The sequence below is a fragment of the Rhinichthys klamathensis genome, unplaced genomic scaffold (assembly GCF_029890125.1).
Source record: "Rhinichthys klamathensis goyatoka isolate OS25496 unplaced genomic scaffold, OSU_Roscu_1.1 h1tg000308l_1, whole genome shotgun sequence".
In the NCBI taxonomy this organism is placed as follows: Eukaryota; Metazoa; Chordata; class Actinopteri; order Cypriniformes; family Leuciscidae; genus Rhinichthys; species Rhinichthys klamathensis.
In genome coordinates, this window is record NW_026606826.1 from 1131525 (window position 1) to 1155316 (window position 23792).

A 23792-nucleotide genomic window follows, 5' to 3' on the forward strand; every position below is an offset into this window, starting at 1 on the left:
CTCTCAGGTCCCACATATCTTAGTCAGACATCAAATAAATAAAATGAGCTTTTATAGACAACGTGTTTAGTACTTATTCAAACAACAAGATCTTTGTTTACCCTTGCAAAACTTCGTTCAGCTGCTGTCTGCTGTGCGGCGGCGGCTGCGGCTGCGGAGCTTCAGTTCATTCAGTCACGATAGAGTGGGCGGAGTTATCAGCTTTACTAACCGTTTGAGGATCGAACAAGATTTACACAAGCGCTTTTTAAGATCTTTCATTGGTTAAATATTTTTAAGACAGACAGATAGACTTAAAGGGTGACCAATAGCATTGATTTATTATAATATAAAAAAACACCACCACCAAAAAAAGGGCACTTCGGCAAAAGGGCATGTGCTCTGCACAGGTTGAGCCCTACCTGTGCACGTGCCTGCTTATAACACAGTCACATACACTTTTGTTTAGCCCAGGGGGTCAAAGTTTGGCTGGATGAACGGTCCCAATAGCCCCTACTGGTAGATGCTGTAACTAGTATTCAAAGTTAGCCGTGTATTCAGGCCAAAGAACACCTGCAAGCATACTATTACATTATACCACAGTAGATGTTTTAACAATGGCCATTTCTTGTCTGGGGGGCTCTTAAAAGCATTGAATTGAATTGATATATATATATTCTTTGCTTGCTTTTGACATCAGGATAGTCGCTACTTAAGTCCTTACCAATCAACGTTGTCATGACGTCATTTTCTTGCATGCTATGGGCAGCTAAAAAGCAAATGCTATTGAGATTAAGGGAATGCTAATGGTGTAATAGACATACATTTAGAAACCTAATCCTGATTCTTGTCTTGACACCAGTAGTAAAGAAATAAAACCATTTAGGTCAAGCGGTGGAAATTTCCGCTGTATCAAGCTCAAGGAAGTCGAGTTAGTATGCGGCTTTATAATGAGGCAATGGCGCCCTCTGGTGTTCGTATTTTACACTGTGGGAAAAACTTGGTTTTGTGGTAACTCACCAGATTACCACAGTATTGTCACAGAGTGTCCAATAGCCAGATACAGCTTTTATATAACATTCATGACGTGATTTCAATGTAATTTTGAGTAAAAGTCAACACTGTTGCAGGCATTTGACGTAACCTAAAAAATTGATCTCCTCCCTGACCTTGGGGACTAAATTTTGATTCCAAAACTTACTATGTCTATAATATGTAAAATTCTGAAATTATTCCCAAATCATATCCTGTATGGATCCATGTGCACAGCTTTGCATGCATTCATCCATATTAATCAACAACAGATGGGCTGTAATCTGATCCTGATACGCAACATAACATCCAACACACACAAAAATTTGGTTCCCTTGCTTTGTCCTCATCTTTCTGCTGTCTCCAACTTTCACTTTGGTAGCTTTGCCATAAAAAGATTCTGCATTTCATCCACAGCACTTTCCTCATCCGACTTATTTCATGAGGTGTTTGTGCAGATCAACAGAAAAGGCATTAACAGAACTCTCATAAAAGCATTAACAACACTCACAGACCGAAACCAGCAGGAGAGAGAAAATCTCACATACACACACATTTTAGAAGCCAATGTGTTAACTGTCTGATGTTATGTTGTGTTTGGGGTGTGTGTGTCTTTCATTCCATTTTCTATCCAAATAAGACTTGTTTTTTTGGAACTAGACCATTTTTCACATCCAAATAGGCGGCGTCATACCTCTAGGTCAGTACCATTCCTCGATTCCTAGAGTTAAGAGAGGATTCTAAGGATTTCACCCTCCCCTCAGCACAGTTACCACAAACAAGTTCCCCTCCCCAATCGTGGGGTTGTTGTTCTCCAGAGCTCTATGCCGTCATGATAGCCCTCTTTCTTAAAGGTCCCATGACATGGGGTTATTTTATTATTTTATTATCTTTCGTGGGTTGCCCTTATAATGTTAGTATCTTTTTTTAGATCAAAAATAGTCATAATTTAGAAATAAAAGGCATTTTTCCTAGCCTGATTTTAGCCTCTGGTTTGAACGCTCTGTTTGAAGGGGCGTGTCTGCTGTGAGTCTTCAGTGTAACCGGCCACTGCTGTGATTGGCTGACATGCTTGCATATGAAATAGCTACGTATTACATGTGAAACTCTCTCGAATACTTTTACTACAGCTATTATACGTTTTTACTATTACAGCTATCGAGATTAACGAATTGTGAGAAGTTTTTCAGGTATTTAGATATATTCCCATCAAATAAAATGTTGCCGTGATGAGCATTGAGCAAGCAGATGACAGTCTGTTGATGGCGAGAATGAAGATCTTATCATTGCAATGCAGTTTCTGCTCTTTCTCTAATGCTTTCACCAATGCAAACACGATGATGTACGTACAGTAAGAGCTTTGTTGTGCAGTGTAACGTGCGTCATTGATTTCATAACAAGTTGTCCAGATAAACTCGCGCTGTGTGGAAAGATTGATCTTTGATCGCATTCTAAATTTGTTCACAATTTAAATAAGATTATTTTCATCCTACTAAAAGAAACGATGTGAAGTTGATATTTTAGTCACTGGCTTGACTTACTGATGCATAAACAGTATTGAATGATTTTGAGAGAAAGATTACCTGTCTGAACTTGAACAATTAGGCTACAGATCAGAAATTGTTGCTTGGTAACGTTAGCTCGATCGATTTATTTTCAGACGTTCATCGAGGCCAGCTCTGTATTGGCCCAAGTTGAGGAAACAGTCGTCGGTGAAATGTTTGGACCATACAAAACTTTGGGAAGTTGTGTTGGCGCATTTCCAGAGAAAATAAAATTAACCCATTGTTTCAGAGGCTCGGATGAAGGAACTAAAAAATACTTTTGTGTTCATTTGTACATCCGAACACTGATCAACTGCCATGCTTCGTTTGTTTGCAAGCCATGATATCTCTCGAGGAAAAACTCAAATCGCGCTCGCGTGTTCGTACTTCCTAGCTCATTTTCTCATGGGCAGAAATGGTTACCTTTCCTCCGTATGACGTCATACGGAGGAGATTCAAGATCAGCCCGTCTGAGCCTTCATTTTCTCAAAGGCAGAGAAAGATAGCCAAAGCTCGGTTTACACCGATTGACATTTCTAGCCACTGGGGGACAATATACAGGCCAGGGGAACTCATATTAATTAATTAATTAAAACCTCAGAAAGTGAAAATTTCATGTCATGGGACCTTTTCTTAACAGGGGTGAAAACAGTCTGCAGATAGTTTTCCACTCATTTTCCTTCTATCTCTCTATGGTAAAGTAAAAATAAAGAGCCTATTTATTCTTTCCTTTTCTCCAAACTTAACCCACTATTGCACAATGCTGCCTAAGGGAGACAAACCCATTTTCTTCAGTCACATAGTGCATACAAATGGCAATAAAATGGTTAATAATGAAGGGATGACTTATAATAAAAAGCTATTTTTTGCTTGGTATATTTCTGGCATGGTACACTGTATGGTACACAACCATTACACAACAAGAGCTTTTGCTCTGGAGATTTGCTTTGAGAACATCATTTCATTCTCAACATTCTCAGCATTTTCAACCATCAGAAATATGATTTACATTTTTTAGTAAGTAAACTTAATTTTAAAACATTTAAAGACATTTAAATGATTTCTCTGTTACAAAGAAATGTGTTTGTGTCATAGAAGCAACAGTGAAATGGATATGAAAAATATCCTTTTAGTATTTAATTAACATTAACATAAAATGTTAAGTTATGACCCAGTACTATTAGTTTCCATGATGTAGCAATACAGGCACATTCACACCAAGGATGATAACTATAACGATAACTGTAACTATAGTTCATACAAGAAAACCGAATGAAACATTTTCAACATTGCTTTCATAATGCGTACAATGCGTGAGGATTCAATAATGCATGCAATAGATGATTCCCCCTACATGTACACTTCTGGGCAAAAAATAAATAAATATGGACCAAGCCAAAATAACATCTGATCATTCCTTGTGGAAAGCAAGCCATTCTGCAATATTCTCCTGTACTCCAAAGCATTAAATGACCAGTGTGGTAGAGATGCATTTATTATTATATTTCTCACCAGATTTTCAAAGACACCGCTCTGGAGCGTCACCATGCAACTTCCCATATTCTGCCAGAAACTTCATTCTGTCTCTGATGTTTTTCTGAGACAGCAATAGATTTTTAGTAGTAGTAGTAATGCATTTGCTTAATTTTTGCTAATTTCCAGACCAATAACTAGTGCCCAGGAGAGTAGACTTAACATTACTAGCACTCAGCTTACTGAACTGGTGCCAAGTGCCATGGAGACACCCAGCTTCCATACACATACCACACACACACACACACACACACACACACACACACACACACACACACACACACACACACACTATCCACATGACCCTCACAAAGCCCACAGCTAATTTAAGACCCAAGGGAAGGAATCATTTTCAAAGCCTGGGTGGGCAAAAAATACACTCCTTTACAGCTTTCTATAACATGTCTTAATGTCTATATAATGAAACATTTCAGCCCATGTTGTACACTGTGCTGTAATATTATTCCAGGAGGCCTGGCATCTTTCTTTTGGGCTCATATCTAATGGGGTAAACACCTTTGCTTGAAAATAGCCTTATAATATTTTAAACATGAAATATGGAAACACATATATAAATATTATTCGTAAAACCCCTTTGTGTACATCATTTGCAAAGTTGAGTATTTGTAAATTTCTCATTCACAACTAGCACCACTTCTGAGTGAGAAATGTGACACTATGAGCCATAACGAACAAAACACAGGCCTTAGGAAATTACATTATTTCTAAACTCCTTTCAGACCAGTGGACTGACACTGACCTAGATCTGTCTCTCTATCCACAGCTTCTCAGGGCTTATCACTGCAGAAACATGCATTAGTGCACACACACACACACACACACACACACACACACACACACACACACACACACACACACACACACACAACGAACAATGCCCAAGTCACTCAGATGTGATGCACAACCAGAGGACCCATCCTGTTAGTGTGTTATCAAGCAAGTGGGCTGCACCACCCACAATAACAATGAAGATGCTGTGCTACATCAGTAATCATTTTTCTTGGATTAGTGCTTTCTGAAGTCACATCCTGAGTGTGTCTACACCTGCCAGCATCTGTGTGGTGCTTACTGGATCAAAGGTCAATTTAAAAAAAAATTCTCTGCTGTTGTGGCCTCATTTATCAATGCCCCTTAAATCACATAATTCCTGATATCAGAGCAGACAGCTTACTGCTGATACAGTAAGCAGAAAGGGTCAAAATGTCAACACAAAACAAGGGAGGAACATCCTGTAATCTAGTGAACCACAAAAAGCATCTAAAATAGAGGGCTTTTTGAACAGAATAGGAAGAGATTATGCATTCGCTTTTAAGTATATATATATATATATATATATATATATATATATATGAAGACCTTATGCAAAAACCTCAATGTGACAAAGTCCGTCTGGCATTTTTTTTTATTAATTTTTTTATCAGGCTCCTATGTTTAGGGTCAGTAGTTTCAATTTAATGGCAATGAAATGCCTTATTTTATTAAACTAAAATGTCACTGATAGAGACATTTAAAAACATCAAATGTTAGACTTTTAGACTTTAGATTTTGCATCTGAAGTCTTCATATAGTTCAGACATGAAACTCTAGAGGCCGCAGGCTGATAGGTCCTTTACATGCAATCTGCAAGTAATCACATCATTACCTAAAGCACAAGCTGATTGGCCTCTGCTGATCCTGCAGCCATGAGATAGCTTGCTCTACATTTAAATATTCTGATCATTGTTTGTTGTAAGCTAGTCCTGCAGCGCACCCTCTGATATCCTCTACCTCCCTCAGCTCCACCTGCCAAGATTTGCTTCAGGATTTATTTATGTCTATTTGTGTAGAAGCAGCATATCTTACATGCTCAAAGTGTCAGTGAATCTGTTAGCAGTGTCTGCAGCAGCAGCACTACTCAACAGCAGCAGCAGAGCAGATCTACTCCACCAAGACCAAATACATTAACATTGCTATATTTAATAACCTGCTAAACTTATTCAAAGAGTTGTCATGAATGAAATATCAATATATTTTTTTCCCACATAATTTCAATTACATCAAAGATTTCAATTTGTTTTTGTCCTTATAATATACATTAAACCAAACTGATTCTCACAGACCATTTTAATGATATATTATTATACTCAGAACCTTCAGTTAGAATATTTTCCTTGATCTAAAATCTTAATCTGTGTTCATGTATATGTGTCTTTGCATATTTTTGGCCATGGACACAGTGGAGTGACATTCTGGGTTAATTACTCACACATCTGTGTTAATTACCAAAGTTGCTGATCCTGAAAAAACAACATCGACAAAGCAAACTGCAACAACTACATGCTAATATTCTGACATCAAAAGATTCCTCTCTGTTTCTCTGATGAAAATATTTCGGGAAAACAATATTCTCCTTCTCTCTTTAGGATTACATAAAAATACATAGTGATAGCAAATACAGATTCAATGTACAGATACAAATGCAATGTATTAGACCAAATGGATTTACAACTTTTCAGCATCATCTAAGAATGAGGAGAGTCCCTGATCCTCTCTGACCCCTCCACTGAACTTTGTGACAACAAAAATAGTATAAGAAATGACCCGCTCCCCTAGCTCCCTTAACCCGGGCAGAGGTATTTTAAGCTGTGGCGTACATTAAATCCTTTTTAAATCCCATAAAAACAAACATTGTAACTGCTACACTTCACCTCATCCTATCTTGCCTATCGGTAATCTCAAAATATTTTGCTTCAGATCTCTTGCAGTCTTTACTTAAAAGCTACAGGCTTTTAATGTTCTAATGTTAGTATGGTATGAAATTAAATGAAAAACAACATAGGAACACAGGGGAACATTATTAATGGCAGAGCCAAACCCCAAACTCACACTTATTTATTACTTGCAAACTGCCTTTAAATAAAAGAATAAATAAAATAATAAATGGTCCTTTAAGGATTCCAACACTTTTATGATTTTTCCATGACTTTTCCAGTCGTGTGTGATGAATGGATAAGGATTAAAAAAAACAAAATTTTATAGAGATCCCACTTACAATGAGTAAATATCCGGGCAAAAATAAATACTTTGGAATTGAGCATAAATAGAAACAATTATATTGACTATCAAAATGTCCATGAATTTTCAAGGCCTGGAAATCACACTTTTAAAATTCCCTGATAATTCCAGGTTTTCCATGGTGTGGGAACTCTGGTCATCATATTCATTAAAAAGAAGGTATTTAAAATTAAAATTAAAAAGATAGCAACAGAACTGAAGATAAATATATTAAATATTGTATATGAAAGATTAAATTATGATTGTTATCTGAACATTTTTTTTTTTTTAATTTCATTTAGATAAAGAAATTACTCTCTTTCCAACAATTTCCACCCATATCATACAGCAGGTTATAAATGCACGGGGCTTGTTCTGCATAGATGTGGTACAATTATACACCAACATATTATTTGCAAGGGTGTTTTCTTCTTTTTTAAAAGACACATGGAATATGTAGAGCATATGGCATTGTTGAACATATATTTAATGTCATCTTAACTATTAACTCAACAATTACTATAATACCTACCTGAACCTTCTGGAGCAAACATATGCATTTCTTCCTGACGTCTTCATAAGGACACCTTTTGGAGAGCATCAGGACATGGGCAAGAAGAGAGTTGAGATCACTGGACAGGGCATCCATGGCAGGGGGAGAGGAGGACTGTGGGTTCGGTATCGGCCCGATGTTCTCTATTCTCCTCATCACCTCCTGGTGAATGAGCTCCATCGCTGATTGTCTGAAGCTCGAGTCTCTACTTCCCAGAGCATCCCACCTTCCCGCAGAGTCTCTCACATCCATCATTGTAACAGTCAACTATTCTTCAGTTATATAGGGACACCTGGTAGACTGATCCATTCATAGGACAAAAAAGGTATGAAAATTATTTATATAGCCAAAACAATCCTAAACCAATCTTTCCAGCAAGCTGGCAAATTAATTCTGCAACTCCCTCTAAAAATGTTCCATATTCTGCTAATATAAACAGAACTGCAAATGCGTGGGCATGTCTTAGCAGGCATTTTGTGTATATAATCAATGTGATGAATTAAACAAAAGTTTTAATTTTTTTTCTGTTGTTTAAACAAAAGGACTGACACAATTTCAAAATGTCTAGGCAAATAATTATGCATAGTTTTCAATTTTTTATTTTAAAAAAACCCACTAAATATAATATAATAGTATACAGTAAACGCATTGTAAAAAACAACAACCGTTGAATGACGTTCAATCAAGTTCTGTTATTAGGCAACTTCGGAATATATAAGGTTACACCATTAATAAAACCACAGGTATGGTTAGTAATTATTAAGCGCGTACTATTATATTTTTGCGAAACATGTCAGATTAAAATACTTACTAAATTGACATTCTCTCTAGTCGTCTCTTTTCTGCTCCCGTTGAATGAGACCTTCCTGCGCTCTAGCTCTTCAGTCGATTTCAGTCTTTTGCACAGCGGCTTGGGTTAACAATTGATTGACAGGTACCACAGTCCAATAGTGTTCTAGATAAAACTGATGGGTGGAGACATACTCGCCATGCACCAATTCAATGATTAGAAAGGCGTTCCTGTCAGGCCGCGCCTCCCATTACTAGTAAAACGGGAATTGTAGTTCAGAAGGACGTTAATCTCAACGTTGTCATGGTGGAGCAAATGCAACATAGAACTACAAATACCATTATCCACAAAAAACATTGGTAACTGCAGGGGCCCCGCCACCACTTGTTTATCTCAAAACCCTTATGATTAATGCAAAGCTTTCACCAGATATTAATCTGTCTTATTCAATGAAAATATGTTAACTAATATCTAAAAACAGAATGTCATTACGCCTTATACTGTATGAGCAATGCACCATTCTTTGTGTCAAAGTTCCTCTATGAAGGCATCCTCAGTAAATATAGACCTAGAAAACAGTAGAATATTTTGTGTTTGTTGTCAGCCTGACTAATTCAGAAATATTTGTAAAATAAGTGTCAAATTTTGAATTTATTGTTTTGAAAAGTAATAACCTAAACCTTGAAGTTGTGTCAGGGTCTAGAATTACAGCATTGTCAAATCTGTATAATTTCTATCTATCTATCTATCTATCTATCTATCTATCTATCTATCTATCTATCTATCTATCTATCTATCTATCTATCTATCTATCTATCTATCTATCTATATGAATGTATGTCTGTGTTGTTTTCTTTTTTAACTAGTTTTTTTTATTGAAATCAGACAAGTATACAAACAAAACAGGCATCAACTGAACAATATTAATTGTTCAGTAACTGAACAATACACTACCACAAAGGCAGACAAAATAATATTTTTTGACAACAGTATTTGTCTTGAATTTAGAGGCTGTGGTCATTGTTTGCATGCGGAACCACTGAAGGCGGTAAAAGAAGAGGGAAATTTGAAAATGGGCGGCGCTTTCGGCTACAGCTGTTGTTAACATGACACTCACAGCTAATTCGAATGTACTTGGATGAATATATCATTCATTCTTATGTGTAACGAAGAAACTGATTCATAATGGATCACTTAGGAGATAAGGTATATATACTTTATGCTAAATTGTCTTATTAAGGCTGTTTTTATTCTTATCGATGTTTACGTTGACATTACATAGTCGTTAGCCTTATTAGCTTATTTGTGTAGCTGCTATTGAGTCTCGAGCAGCTGTTTTGTGTTCGTTAACCTTACGCGTTTATGCAGACACACAGCCATTCAACTATTTATCCAGGAAATATATCTCATTTGACTGTAGCACTACTATATCTGTTTATACAACAGTGCGGCTAACATCCTTTTTGTCAATGATTTTGGCATTTTTTAAAGATGTTGACTCAGTATTTATAGCTGCATTGTTATTTTTCGTTTGGTTTTTGCTAATCTGCTAATTATTTACGAATTTCAGAGTTTTAATCTAGACTCCCCGTCTAAACAGAGTTATGTTGGGAGTTTTTACCAGCCTCCAGAGACGCTGTCAAGGCGACTGTACATGAACACAATCACAGATCAACTGGACAAAAAGAGCTCAGGTGTACAGGACATCAGTCCACAGCTTTATCAAAGAGTACCTGATGCCGGAAGTAGAGGTAACGTTACATTGAGTCTAATAGATGCTGTATCCAAATATTTAAGACCAAATGTAAAAGTTTCCTAACAACTTTTCCTGCACTTGAGCAGCAGTGATATCCGCCCTGAAAACACTGCAGGAGAAGATGCGACGCTTGGAGCTGGAGAGAGTTCAGGCAGAGAGGAACATCCAACAATTCTCTCATGCTACTCGACACCAGGCAGATGCTTCTGCGCAGAGAGAACCGGAGAACAGCACACGAGAGAATCACTCCACACAGAGGAATGGTAACCGAAAGTGTTGAACAGCAGTTATTGATCTATTCTCAAAGTTCTTGGAAAGTCAAATAGAAAGTATGCACCAAGTAGTCTCTGTTACGTTTCTTTTCAGGGCTGGTTTCTAAGCTTCATTCTGCAGAAAAGCGTTGCTCTCAGCTGGAAAAACAGCTCGATTATATGAGGAAAATGGTGGAGTGTGCAGAGAAAGACAGAATCACTCACACAGACAGACAGGTGAGCAGGCAGACAAAAGCAAAAGTGCCAAGGGCTTAAATATGCTGTTATTTCTCATCTGTAAAATACATTTTGCATACAAACTTAAGAGTCTTCCAAAGCCCCTCTTTATCCCTCTCTCTTTTTCCCCCCTCAACTCTAATTGTATTTAGGAATCTCTTTGTAAGGAGAGCAAACATACAGACCCACAGATGCAGGTGCAACTCAATAAATTGGAAAGACTGGAAAATGAGTATCTCAAACTCACCAGTACACAGTCTGTGGCTGAGGTACACACATATACCTAGGCTATATGTATTATATATTCATGATATAATGATAAAATATACATGATATAGAAGTTTGGGAACATAATTTTTTTTATGTTTTTGAAAGAAGTATCTTATGCTCACCAGGGCTACATTTATTTCATTAAAAATACAGTAAAAACAGTAATATTGTGAAATATTATTACAAATTAAAAAAAGTTTTCTATTTGAATATATTTTAAGATGTCATTTATTCATGTGATGAAAAGCTGAATTTTCAGCATCATTACTCCAGTCTTCAGTGTCACATGATCCTTCAGAAATCATTCTAATATGCTGATTTACTGCAACAATTATCAATGTTGATTTTTTTTTTTGCTGCTTAACACATTTGTGAAATTGATACCATTCAAACATTTGTGATAAGATTAAAACATGTTTTATCAAAAGTGACAGTGAAGACATTTATAATGTTACAAAATATTTCTATTTAATAAATGCAAATAAATGCTGTTCATTGAACTTTCTTTTTATCAAAGAATCCTGAAAAAAGTACCACCACTTCCATCACCAACATTGATAAAAATAATAGTAAGAAATGTTACCTGAGCAGAAAATCAGCATATTAAAATGATTTCTGAAGGATCATGTGACTCTGAAGGATCATGTGACACTGAAGACTGGAGTAATGGAGGCTAAAAATGGATGCTCAGCTTTGCCATCACACTAATAAATTACATTTTAAAATATATTCAAATACTTCAAACTTCTTTTAATGTGTAATACAATTTCACATTAAAATATTGTAATGTTTCTAAACTTTTGACAGGTACTGTATATAGGACACAGTTTTCTTTTTTTAAACTGTGATGTCTTTCGTCTGCAGAGGAAGATTGAGCTCTTAGAACAGAAACTTTTAGAGGAGGAACATGAACGCAAACTTGTGCAGGAGAAAGCAGAGGAGGTAAAACAAAAAAAGACTTATATAAATCCTTATAAAAAGATTTATGAATCGTGTTAACTTTTCCCTTAGAAAAACATCTTTCATTAAAAAAGTATTTTTGTCATCTCCTTGACTTTCATCAGTTGCAGCGAGAGCTTGAAAACAATCTACTCTCCCTTTCTGCTGCGACTCAACCTAAAGGCAAGAAAAAGAAAGGCAAGGCCTCTTGCAAGGTAATAATGCTCTGCAGTAATGTATTATTTGTGAGCACTAGGTGGCAGTATATTTACAGAACAGAATACTACCGATGTAGTCTTTAGTGAGTGGTGTTAATGGTGGTGTCTTTCCTTTCATATTATGGCAGAAGGTGGAAACTGCCCACGCTCCTAAAGCTAAACACCTCCCATTTGTGGCTGGAACAGTGAGTATGACCTCATCCTGACACAATTATTTGGTAGTATTTATTGGTAATGATTTACAGTTTTAATCATATACAGAGGTCCAAATGTCTAGAATTACTGATGAATATGTATACATTATATAAAGATAAAGAAATACATAACTGTTCAAAGGTTTGGGGTCAGTAAGTTGTTTTTATTCTTTAAAATAAACAGCCATTTCCATCAAGGATGCTTTCAGTGAATCAAAAGTGACAGTAAAGACATCTATAATATATAATGTTACAAAAGATTTGTATACTTATTCATTTAGGAATACTGAAAATAATTTATCACGATTATCACAAGAGCTATTATTTTTACACCAAAGCTTTTACTGTTTTTACCCATTTTTTTTTAGCTTTGGTTAGCATAAGACTTCCTTCAAAAACATTATATATATATTTAATTAATAATTGTAATTAATGTAAATTTTTCTCTCTCTCTCAGTCGACCAGTCCCAGCCACTCAGTCAATGCCAATGTTCAGAGTGTGCTGCACATGATGAAGCACAGAAACCCGCGGCTGTGTGAGAGAGTGAGCGCTCTGCATAAGTCAGGTTCTGAGAACCAACGGGTCCATCGCAGGCCTCCGTCCTCCCCCAGCAAGGCAGCTTCCACAATGGGCAGCCTATCTGAACTTCTGCTCGCCCTTCAGGATGAACTGGGACAGATGAGCTTGTGAGTTACACCATCCTCCTGACCATGAACAGATCAAGATTAGCTGTTGAAATGTGTTGGCGGGGATAATTAGACAGGATTTAAATACTGTTTGTGTGTGTGTGTGAGACAGTGAACACCAGGAACTGGTCAAACAGATAGACGAGACCATTAAACGAGAGCTTCGTGACGATCTGGAACGAGAGCTGGACTGTCTGGTCAAAAGAATGGAGGAGAAAGCCGCTCAAATCACCCAACTGCGCAAACATCAGCAAACAGTGAGTTTGTACTTAGTTTTTTTAACTAATTATAGTTACAAACTACGTTTCATAGCCAAACACTCACAAGATGTGATGCAGGAAATAACTTAAAATCACACGTGAGACTGGGTTTCTTCTTGATGCATGCAGGAAGCTTGTTATCCAAGTTTCCTGTGTGCCGTTGTGCAGCGATAAAGATAAAAAGAAGAATATGAAGGACAGAATGGTTGCTTGCAGAAGCCATGCTTGCTGATGTTGTTGCAGGTGTAGGGCTGAGCAAATATGGGCAGAACTCTTTACTGCCCTAGTTCTTCAAAAAGCCTTTTAAAGGTATACAGTACATGTGAATTAAACGTGGCACAATGGCCTTCATCATCACAGTATGCTAATGCCTATCTAGTGCAAGGGATTTCATCAATATGCTGATTGAGGACTGTTGGGACACTCCAGGCACGGGATGGTTCTGTCGGGGAAGAGAGTCATTTGCACCTCAGTGACACGTCTGTACCATTTGCTTCACAGGACATATGCTTTCAACTACATACTGTTTATTTACTAGTGTGTTCTAATATGTAACCAGTGTTGGGGTAGTTACTCAAAAAAGGTAATTAGTTGCTAGTTACTTCTATAAATTGTAATGAGATTACTTTACTAGTTACTGCGTTTGAAAAGTAACTTCACTACTTATTACTTTACTTTCCCGTTTCTTAATTTATGGACAAATATCATAGCCCTATCATCACTTAGCCTGTCTACATAGTGTTTATTGTATAAATATATACAAAATGGCATGTAAAACCATATGAAAGAACAATATCCCTGTCTGCACAAGGAAATATATCTCACTGTAAAATCCACAAACAACAGGATAAAGGAGGCTATGGTGCGGTCATTTTAAAATGGGGTCAACACACAAGTTTTAAAACACAGGCTTTGGGAAACATGAGAATAAACTCTTCTGAGAACAAAACAAGCTTTTTATTCGACTCATGGCAATAAAAAAAAAAATGAAGTGGTCAATGAAAAATAATAAAATAAAGGTCACTTTTACATTTTTAATCTTAATTTAAAATGCATTTTTCTTGGCGATTCAATAGTCGGCAGGGGAAGCATTCCTCTACAATGAACCCTGCAACAAGCCTGTTCATTTTGTTTTGTGTTACCTGCTGTGCTCCAAGACTTGAGAAGAGTTTTTGTAACAGCGCGCGCGGCGCCGAATCCGAGGATGAACGACTTCAAGAAGCCGAATCTGCCCGAGCATGTAGCCTACGTCTCACCGTGACCGCACCGGCACACAGTTTGCGTGTCTAAATCAGTTGCTTATGTTTACAAAATGAGCCTACAATAGCATAATAAGCATTTTTAATAGAAAGATCCATGGTTTATAAAATGTCCACGAAATGAAATGTTTAGTGAAATTAGAAACTATTTAAGAGATCGTTGATTTAGTTCTATAGTCTACATACATGTTTTTATATCCACATTTTGTTCTAATGTCACAAGTAATAATCTCAGGGTTTACTGGATTTTACGTACACGATTCTTTTTGTAGTGTTATTGGTGGTGATGTAGCCTACTAAAATAAACATCGTCACGTGTGGACCTTTCTTCTTCTCACCGTTGATTCCTGATGGTTAAGAGGACAATTACTCGAGTCGCCCCGTCGTTTCACAGAATAGTACAATGGCGAGCGCGTCGAGTATAAACGCCTCGTCCGTTTGGGGAGGTGCGCGTGCAGTCAGCGGAGACTCGCGCTGCAGAGACCCCCTGTCTCCGTCTCCGTCTCCATTTCCCTCTCTCCTTCGCACCGGCAGCTATGTCACTCAAATCGATCTTTATGGCAACGGTGCGCACGCACCACTAGACAGAACTTTACACACAAGCAAACACGGCTTGGGTAACGCAGGAAAGCGCGTTCCTATAGTATAGTAAAGTAGTGTAGTTACCGATATTTTTAGTGTAATGCGTTACTTTACTTCGTTACCCAAAAAAGTAATATCGTTACTGTAATCCGTTACTTTGTAACTCGTTACCCCCAACACTGTATGTAACTATGGTTGGTCTCATCTGACAGCTTAGAAACTGAAATGAATGGTGGTGAACTTAATAGAGATATTAAAGGTGACCTATAGTTCAAAATTGAATTTACCTTGGTATAGTCAAATAACAAGAGTTCAGTGCATGGACATGACATAGAGTGAATCTCAAACTGGACTGTTTTCGCGTTCTCATTTAATTCACGTTTATGAAAAACACCCCTGAAAAACGGTCGGTTCTCCACACAATACCGACTGTGACGCAATAGTCGGGATCATTAATATGTACGCCTCCAAATATTTGCATAATGCCAGCCCTCAATGCCAGGCGGAACTGCGCAGCCGACGCATGGCAGTTGCTCAGTGTGGATGTACACATGAACACAAAAGTATTTTTTAGTTCCTTCATCTGGGCCTCTGAAGAAACAATGGGTTAATTTTATTTTCTCTGGAAATTTCCAAACATTTCACCGAGTGTTTCCTCAACTTGGGCCAATACAGAGCTGGCCTCGGATCGAGCTACCACACTTTCTGATGAGTAATTGTTCAAGTTCAGACAGGTAATCTTTCTCTCAAAATCGTTCAATACTGTTTATGCATCAGTAAGTCAAGCCAGTGACTAAAATATCAGCTTCACATCGTTTCTTTTAGTAGGATGAAAATAATCGTATTTAATTTGTGAACAAATTATATACAGAAAGCGATCAAAGAACAATATTTCCACACAGCGCGAGTTTATCTGGACACTTGCCAAACTCGTTATGAAATCAATGACGCACGTTACTGCACAACGAAGCTCTTACTGTATTTACATCATCGTGTTTGCATTGGTGAAAGCAGAGAGAGTGCAGAAACTGCTTTGCAATGATTAGATCTTCATTCTTGCGATCAACACACAGTCATCTGCTCAATGCTCATCACGGCAACATTTTATGTGATGGGAATAGATCTAAATACTTTAAAAACATCTCACGATTCGTTAATCTCGATAGCTGTTATAGTAAAAACGTATAATAGCAGTAGTAAAAGTATTCGGGAGAGAGTTTCACATGTAATGCGTTGCTATTTCATATGCAAGCATGTCAGCCAATCACAGCAGTGGCCGCGGTTACACTGAATCCCACAGCAGACACGCCCCTTCAAACAGAGTGTTCAAATCAGAGGCTAAAAGCAGGCTAGGAAAAATGCCATTTATTTATAAATGATGAATATTTTTTATCTAAAAAACATACTAACATTATAAGGGTAACCCAGGAAACATTATAAAATAAAAAATAAAAAACATTCTAGGGCACCTTTAAAGTATCCTAATGTACAATCTAGGTACTATTGGTTAAACATGCATTGAGGAGAATATGTTAATGTTCTTCTCCCACTCATGTTTAACAGTGACTACGTTTACATGCAGCCAATAACCCGTTCAAAACCGGGATATTAGCAATAACCCGGTCGCGAACGGCCATGTAAACACCGGCAAAAACCCGAATATGCTCATATCCCGGATTTTAAAAACCGGGATATTATACCTGGGGTACCTCTTTTCTAACCCGAATTTTTGGTCATGTAAACGCGCATCGGCATATCCCCATAGTGATTTGTGTTCTGCGCATGTTCTATTCGCAAGGAATCTTGGTCTTTTGAGTAGAGAAACTTCTCGGCGCATACAAAACCCCGCGTGCAGTATACCGGAAGTAAACATGGCGAGACGCAGCACAGCATACTTTTGGAGCGAGGTCAGTAACGTTACCAGCACCAAAGCGCAAACAAAGGCGATCGCTATCTGCCCCGAACTATTCATTATCCGCGTGCTGCTGTTGTTGTTGTCTTTGGATACAGGAAGAAGAATCGGAAATGACGCATATTGCGTCTTAAGGTTGTCCGTACGTCCAGACGCTAACCGCGCGTCGCGTTTACATCGGGATATTGCAATTCCATGTATACAGGAGTAACTCTCTGCTTACGCATGTAAACGGGTTATCCCTAATGTTTCAGAAACCCGAATAGTGACCTTAACCCGAACAACCCGAAATTTGGCTGCATGTAAACGTAGTCAGTGCTTTGCTCAGGGTATAAGAAGGAAAGGTAACTTTTGATCTGGGAGAAAGGCTTTAACCCCGCCACTCCCGCACACCGGTGCGTAACCTCATACTACAAGAAAGGCGTTTACAGCCTTTTCTGCACAACAGTGCATTATTTGTTACAACTAAGTTTTCTATACAGTATGTTATTCCATTCTACTGTCTGTATATTTAAACATGTAACTTAATAAATAACTTTGCCTGCTTTAAAGGCTTTAAGAATCTTTCCTTTTATCACTGATTAGGTTGAAAGATAAAGTGATTATATAACTTTCGTTATCTAAACGTTCAGGTTAAATCCTATTTTTTCCTATCAGTTCTAAGAAAGACCTTTACCTTTAAAGAATAAGCGGTTAAAGAATAACAACAACTTTAATGGAGTCAGATTAATTATATTGGAGTCAGATATATATATATGTATTATACACGTCATCCTTCAACTGCCTTTTGTTCCGATTATTGGTTCAAGATAGCAGCGTAACCTTCTAGCCTTACACAGGTCTATGACTCTTCCCCCTGAACTTGCCCTGTATCTCATTAGCTGTAGGTTGTCGCTGATTTAATTTCCAGTGAAAACACATTTCACACTGCATGATTTTGGGTGTCTCAATCAGCTCTACCTAGCTGCCAAGCTCATGAATCAGTATATCATGTTCACTAAATCGGTTACTGGTAAGGACAGTAAAGGTTCACTACACATTGGGACACTGATGACTATTTCCGGTGATGTGAAAACGCCCTCATTGTACATAATCACTACTGGTATTTATGAACAGCAGATCAGCAGAGCTGATATGTTTCTAAAATTACTTGTAAAGTTATTTAAAGTACATTATGATAAATACTTTGCTTGTTAAATATACGAGCAACATTTCATCCGCAAATGTTAGCTAGATTATGTTCATAACCTGTCTAGCGATTCATGTTTTTGCTGAAATAGATTAAAATAATGGTTTGTATTTTTAAAAACATCTATTGCGTGTCATTGTGTAGTGAGTCGGCTCACGTGATTTAAGTTTTGCACTTCAGAACTTCCTTAAGGGAACACCGTGAGCATAGATGCTCCCTGGTTTTCATGGTGCATTGTTGGACTTTTTAGGGTGCGAACGTTTCAGTGCACTGGAAAGATTCTGCGCTTGAAACAGCCCTTAAAATGGCAGACTCTCTGATCAGTGCCCTGACTATGCACCCTCTGAGCCACAGACAGGTCCAGATATTTAGCATGCTAAATATTTCACGGGCATTGGCGATGCCAATGTACTCCTGGACCAGGGTTGGGAACCATAGCAAATAACCAATACACAAGCTGCTCTGTCTAAATGTATGTTTTTGCTCCTGTAGGTTCAGAAACTCTCCCAGCCATCCTGTAGCCCCAAGCAGAAGCAGCAGAAGCCACATCGGACCGCCAGTATAGAGGGAAAAACAAGGGCACAGAGTGGTGTACAACCATTGCCACCATCTCCTGTCAAAGCCTCACCCAGCACGGGTCAGAAACAGAGCAGGAGCAGTCATGAGTCCCTGAAGCTCCTCAGAGAGACACAGAAGCTGTGTTCTAGCCTCCGCAGACAAGACATCACATGGGAGACGTAGTTATATTATCCTGAAACACACATCGCTGTTCAAGAGGACACTGGAATGATGCCCTCAGAAGATCACAAAACACTGATTCATCTGCGCCTACATCCAGGAAGCCTTTATAGCTTTCCATGACTTTAATGAGCTTAATTGATTTTTATTTCTGTTTTGTTTGAACAAGTTGTAAATAAAATATCTACGTATGTTTTAAAGTACAGAGACCAACTTGGGGTTTTAATCTGCAGTTTATTTGCAAGCTGATCTCAGATCACTCTTCACAATCCAATTGATTTCCTATGGATAAAATTAAATCCCACCCTAGATTTTCTGGTTCGGTATGCTGTTTCACCCAGAAATAAGACACAAAATAACAATAATAATAGATTTAAATTAACACTTATTTTTAGGGATGCACGATGATATCGGGACAACATCGGTATCGGCCGATAAAAGCTTAAAATGACCATCATCGGCATCGGCCGATATGAATATTTCTGCCGATGAGTCTTGCCGATAGGGTGGCGTGTTTCCTATGCGCACGTGACGACCGTTAACGAAGCATGACCGCCAGGAACTTAAACTTCCAACTAGGGGTGTGCCGTGCGTGCGTCTCACGGTTTTTGATCGTGGACGATTAAAATGCCTCCACTATCTGCTTTTGAAGAAAAATCATAGTATCGTGCATTCTATCAGTTCAATTCTGGCGCCTTCATCTCAACATACTGTACAACGCGACGTACATTCACATCACATCACATGTAAACGCAGAGGTAGAGTTACACTCACGGGACACCGCAATTCACAAAAGTTCATTGTTTGCATTTGGTCAAAGTCTTGCTAGGTAAACATGTCATTCACGCGCTGATGCGCTGTTCTAACATCCGCTTTTCTGAGCGCGTTACACCCGACGCTCACAGGAACTAAAGCCTGTCACAGCGCCTGCATACTGGACTAATCTTTCGAGTCTTATTGCGCTGATACTGTCAAATACACACAAGGTTTACATAAACAAAGTTGGTTATGTCTAAAGTGAAAGCAAACAGAGAAAATCTGCTTGTCAAATGCGTGTATTAGACGCGTCGCGCTACTCGCGTGCAGTTCTTAAAGAGACAGTAATAATATTCTGCCGCTTGTCTTTAAAGAGATACTGCACCCAGAAATAAAAATTCTGTCTATCTAATGTTGTTTCAAACCTGGATTCATTTCTTTCTTGTGCTTAAATATACTATGGAAGTCACTGGAGTACAGCAACTGTTTGGTTAGCCACATTCTTCCAAATAACTTTTATAATTTCAACAGAAGAAAGAAACTTGAGAGAGTAAATGATGACAATTTAAATTTTTGGGAGAACTATCCCGTTAATGTTAATAAAACAACAAAACACAGAGGAAATCACTCACTGCTCTTGACTGAGAACATTAATAGAAGCTTTAATATGCTTTTTTTGCACTTAAAAAAAAATACAAATATATCGGTATCGGCATCGGGCAAAATTAGTTTGAAAATATCGGCATATCGAATATCGGCCAAAATCCTATATCGTGCATCCCTACTTATTTTACACAATTAGTTGAAATGTTGAGGAGGCTTTTTATTTATTTCACCCAATCAAAGTATGAGAAAACAACACCAGGAAAGATGGGTCACAAGGGAAAAACGAGCATCCTTGCAGCATCAGCTCTTTCTTATGAGATTTACAGTCAGCTGACACATTGTTTCCTCCACTGTTTCCACAACAAAATCATCCCATTCTCTGACATATCTTATTACAACCACACTGTTCACCTTGAGAAACCACAGATGTGAAAAAAATAGTGACAAAAATATGTAAAAAGGGGAACAAAAGCATTCTAGGTGTAACCAGGCAGAAAAGATGGACTGTTCTGTTCAGACGGTTTTATTGGATTACGCTCTGTGGCACAGAACAGATTAAATCAGTATTGCATAAACTCATTTGAATACAGGAAACACTGGCGAGCACACACAGACTGCAATATTATTGATTCTTGGTGATCACAATCCTTGATTCTGGCAAGATGATGTCATCTGCATGTTTTTTGTGACATTTTGACTGGTTGTTACTGTGCATCGTGCACCCTTATGATCATCTTTTCAATAGTGTGTGTGTGTGTGTATGAGGAAAACTTTGAATCACAATACATGCACATCCTGTCCAGAGAAGAAATTTGAGGATTTAGTGCAGACTAAGCAGGAATGGAGCTAACCCTCAGGGTGAGCGCATATCCTGTTAGCTAAACATTGCAGAGTGTGTTTTAAGGACTGTTTCTAGGACACAGTTACATTGAAATAGATTAAACATAGTCCAGGGATAAGACACTGTGACTAGACTTTTGTTGTAAACTTAATTATCTTAAGGCTCTTTATTCTAAATAACATCAGCGCTACTCCACCCTTATGTTCCCTTGACTGTTTTCTAAGGTCCTCTAGGGCTGGTGTGTTTGTTATTCCCTGAATTCAGTTGATCATCCATGGGCAGCGGGTCTGAAATATTAAGATTGTTTCGGATTCTTGACACACTGCATTTGCTTTGTCCATTTCTATCTTTGTCAATAATTTTCTGTAATTGCTCTTTAAGCTGTATTCCCATTTGTTTTTATGCTCTGCAAGTGACCTTGGGTTCTAGAAAGGTGATCCGTTATTATACATAAACCTTTAATCACATATTTTTGCTTGGTCAAATATTTGTATATATATTTGTTAAACAGTGAAGAAGACACCACAGGTGCATGAGATCTTGTTCAGTTTTATGGTTTGTCTAAGATATTGATAATTATTTCTCTCTAGCAGCTTTTAAAAGCTTTTCCTTACACATAGCAAACTGATTTATGAAGTCCATTTCTAAAATGGAAAATAAATAAAGTTTGAAATAAGAAATAAAGTCATGTTGTTAGATGCAAAGTTACAGATAGGAGACAAAGTGACAATTATAAAAAATAAACAGTCACAGTTGCAAGATTTAATGTTGCATTGGGAGATAAAAAAAAAAATCCAATTAATTTGATTTATTTTACAATTGAGATGAGAGCGGATCTCCATAATGGCAATCTGTAAACATGCCACTGTAAAAGTGTTACTCTCAAAGTTTTCTTGAATAAAAAGGCAACATAAAACACCACCCACAACTGTTTTACATTACTCAAACTTTAATTAATTTATCACATTTCAACCTAAATGCGAATGCAGATCTGAAACGAGGGAAAACACAAGAACAAAAGATAGATATCCGAGTTCCAGAGAAATAAAACCAACATAATAGAGCATAAAACAATTAAGGCAGACTTTCTGGAAACAGACAAAAAAGTAATCAACAAGAGTGTTATGTGGGGTGTGTGCAGTGATTTATGAAAAGCAACAATAAATGCACAACTGAACAATAGGCCAAAGTAATTAGTTATTTAAAAAAAAGACATTATTAACTCTTTGTAATTAGATAACTAAATGTTGGCGCAAGCAAGATGCAATACTCCACGTTTCTCTCATTAACTACTCACAACTTCAATAATCCTAACCTTCACTCTAAAACGCTCAAAGTCTCTGAATAGAAGTCTTCATGACAATAGTAATCTTCATTTAATCTTAAATAATTAAGGCACTTTTTCCTCAAAAGGTGCAGAAAAGAATGCAACACTAGCTCAGGGAGCGATGGCAAAATATGGCATTGTTATGGCTCTTTCTATGGAAATCTGATGCATGCACACAAACATAATGGCATAAGAAAACAAGGCCACAGACTATTTAAAGTTAGGTTGAATTCTCTGAGTGTGCGAAAGGATTTGAGTCGTTCATCTATAAACATTAGCATCCTTCACGGAGCTCTGAATATGGATCTAAAATGGACAGTTCACCCAAAAAATGTAAATTGTCATCATTTTCTCACACTCATGTCTTTCCAAACCTGTACGACTGTATTCTTCGGTGAACAAAATATATTCTGAAGAATGTTTTAAGTGTTTTGTCCATACAATGACCTTTTCTACTAAAGAAAGAAATGCATACAGGTTTGAAATGACATGAAGGTAAAATATATATATATATATATATATATATATATAAAGTGACAATTGTCATTTTTTGTGTGTACTATCCCTTTAAATCCATACATGTAATATGCCCTTTACAGCCCTTTGGATGCGCAGCTAAAATGTGGGATCTTTGGATGTAGCCTGATGCTATACACACAATACTGTGATGAGTTGTGTAATTATGTATTTATGTAACCAGTTTTTAATTTGGCAAAGCTGAAGAGAAATGGCAAACAGGATTGTATCTGACTACACTACAGGCAAGATGAAGCTTGTGAAGCATTATAGCAGCTTTTTAGTGACTCATGCTAAAATAGACACCTTTGGCATTTAAGCACCGTGATACAGTATGACAATGCACAAGCAATTAGAGTGGTTCAATAAAGAGTGAGGCCTTAACAGTCATCTTTTGAGAAACATGCAGTTAACACAATGCTGGAAATCGAACATTTCGATGTTGGGATGTCAGAGAAGCAGAAGAAGGATGAAACTAAAGCACGCACCAAACAAATCTATTCATTTCTGCCATTACAATATTTGCAACCCAAATAACATGAATCACTTCCTAAGCCAACGACATTACGACTCGCAGAGGAAGTTATTAGCAGCAAGCTAATCAAGATTATTACATTTCAAATTTTAGAACACAGAAATGGGGGGGGGGGACAGGCACTAGGCCTATATACACGTACCAGCGCAATAGCCAGACAAATGCATTTAAGAACAGAGTACTAAACGAAATATGCTGAACAAGGCAATAATTAAACATAGTCAAGGTCAATTC

At 37.6% G+C, this 23792-nt stretch overlaps 2 protein-coding genes across 3 annotated transcripts in view; one reads left to right on the forward strand and one right to left on the reverse strand.

Moving 5' to 3' along the window:
• Window positions 1–8597, reverse strand: part of sesn1 (sestrin 1) — a 50629-nt gene extending 42032 nt beyond the window's left edge. Inside the window, exons 1-2 of the mRNA XM_056270824.1 lie at window positions 8507–8597; window positions 7675–7995 (exon numbers count right to left, since the gene is read on the reverse strand). Of these exons, the coding sequence (XP_056126799.1) occupies window positions 7675–7950 (276 nt within the window). The 5' untranslated portion in view covers window positions 7951–7995; window positions 8507–8597. The remainder of the gene's footprint in view (window positions 1–7674; window positions 7996–8506) is intronic.
• A 962-nt stretch (window positions 8598–9559) lies between these two features.
• cep57l1 (centrosomal protein 57, like 1) lies at window positions 9560–18999 on the forward strand. Of its 2 annotated transcripts, none has more exons than XM_056270784.1 (11): window positions 9560–9691; window positions 10056–10236; window positions 10328–10504; window positions 10608–10729; window positions 10882–10998; window positions 11864–11941; window positions 12064–12153; window positions 12285–12341; window positions 12808–13037; window positions 13150–13294; window positions 18732–18999. In XM_056270784.1, exons 1-11 carry the CDS (start codon window positions 9671–9673, stop codon window positions 18978–18980), a joined length of 1467 nt encoding a protein of 488 aa, XP_056126759.1. In that variant the 5' UTR covers window positions 9560–9670; the 3' UTR covers window positions 18981–18999. The 2 variants fall into 2 exon arrangements, with proteins under 2 accessions (XP_056126759.1, XP_056126760.1); XM_056270785.1 differs by having other exon boundaries at window positions 9562–9691; window positions 10086–10236.
• The last annotated feature ends 4793 nt before the right edge of the window (window positions 19000–23792 follow it).

Excerpts from the sequence above, each read along its gene's own strand:
- cep57l1 (XM_056270784.1), top strand. The coding sequence starts at position 9,671 with ATGGATCACTTAGGAGATAAG. Across the intron at positions 10,505-10,607 it reads TCACTCCACACAGAGGAATG|GGCTGGTTTCTAAGCTTCAT; the intron begins GTAACCGAAAGT and ends GTTTCTTTTCAG. Across the intron at positions 13,295-18,731 it reads TGCGCAAACATCAGCAAACA|GTTCAGAAACTCTCCCAGCC; the intron begins GTGAGTTTGTAC and ends TTGCTCCTGTAG.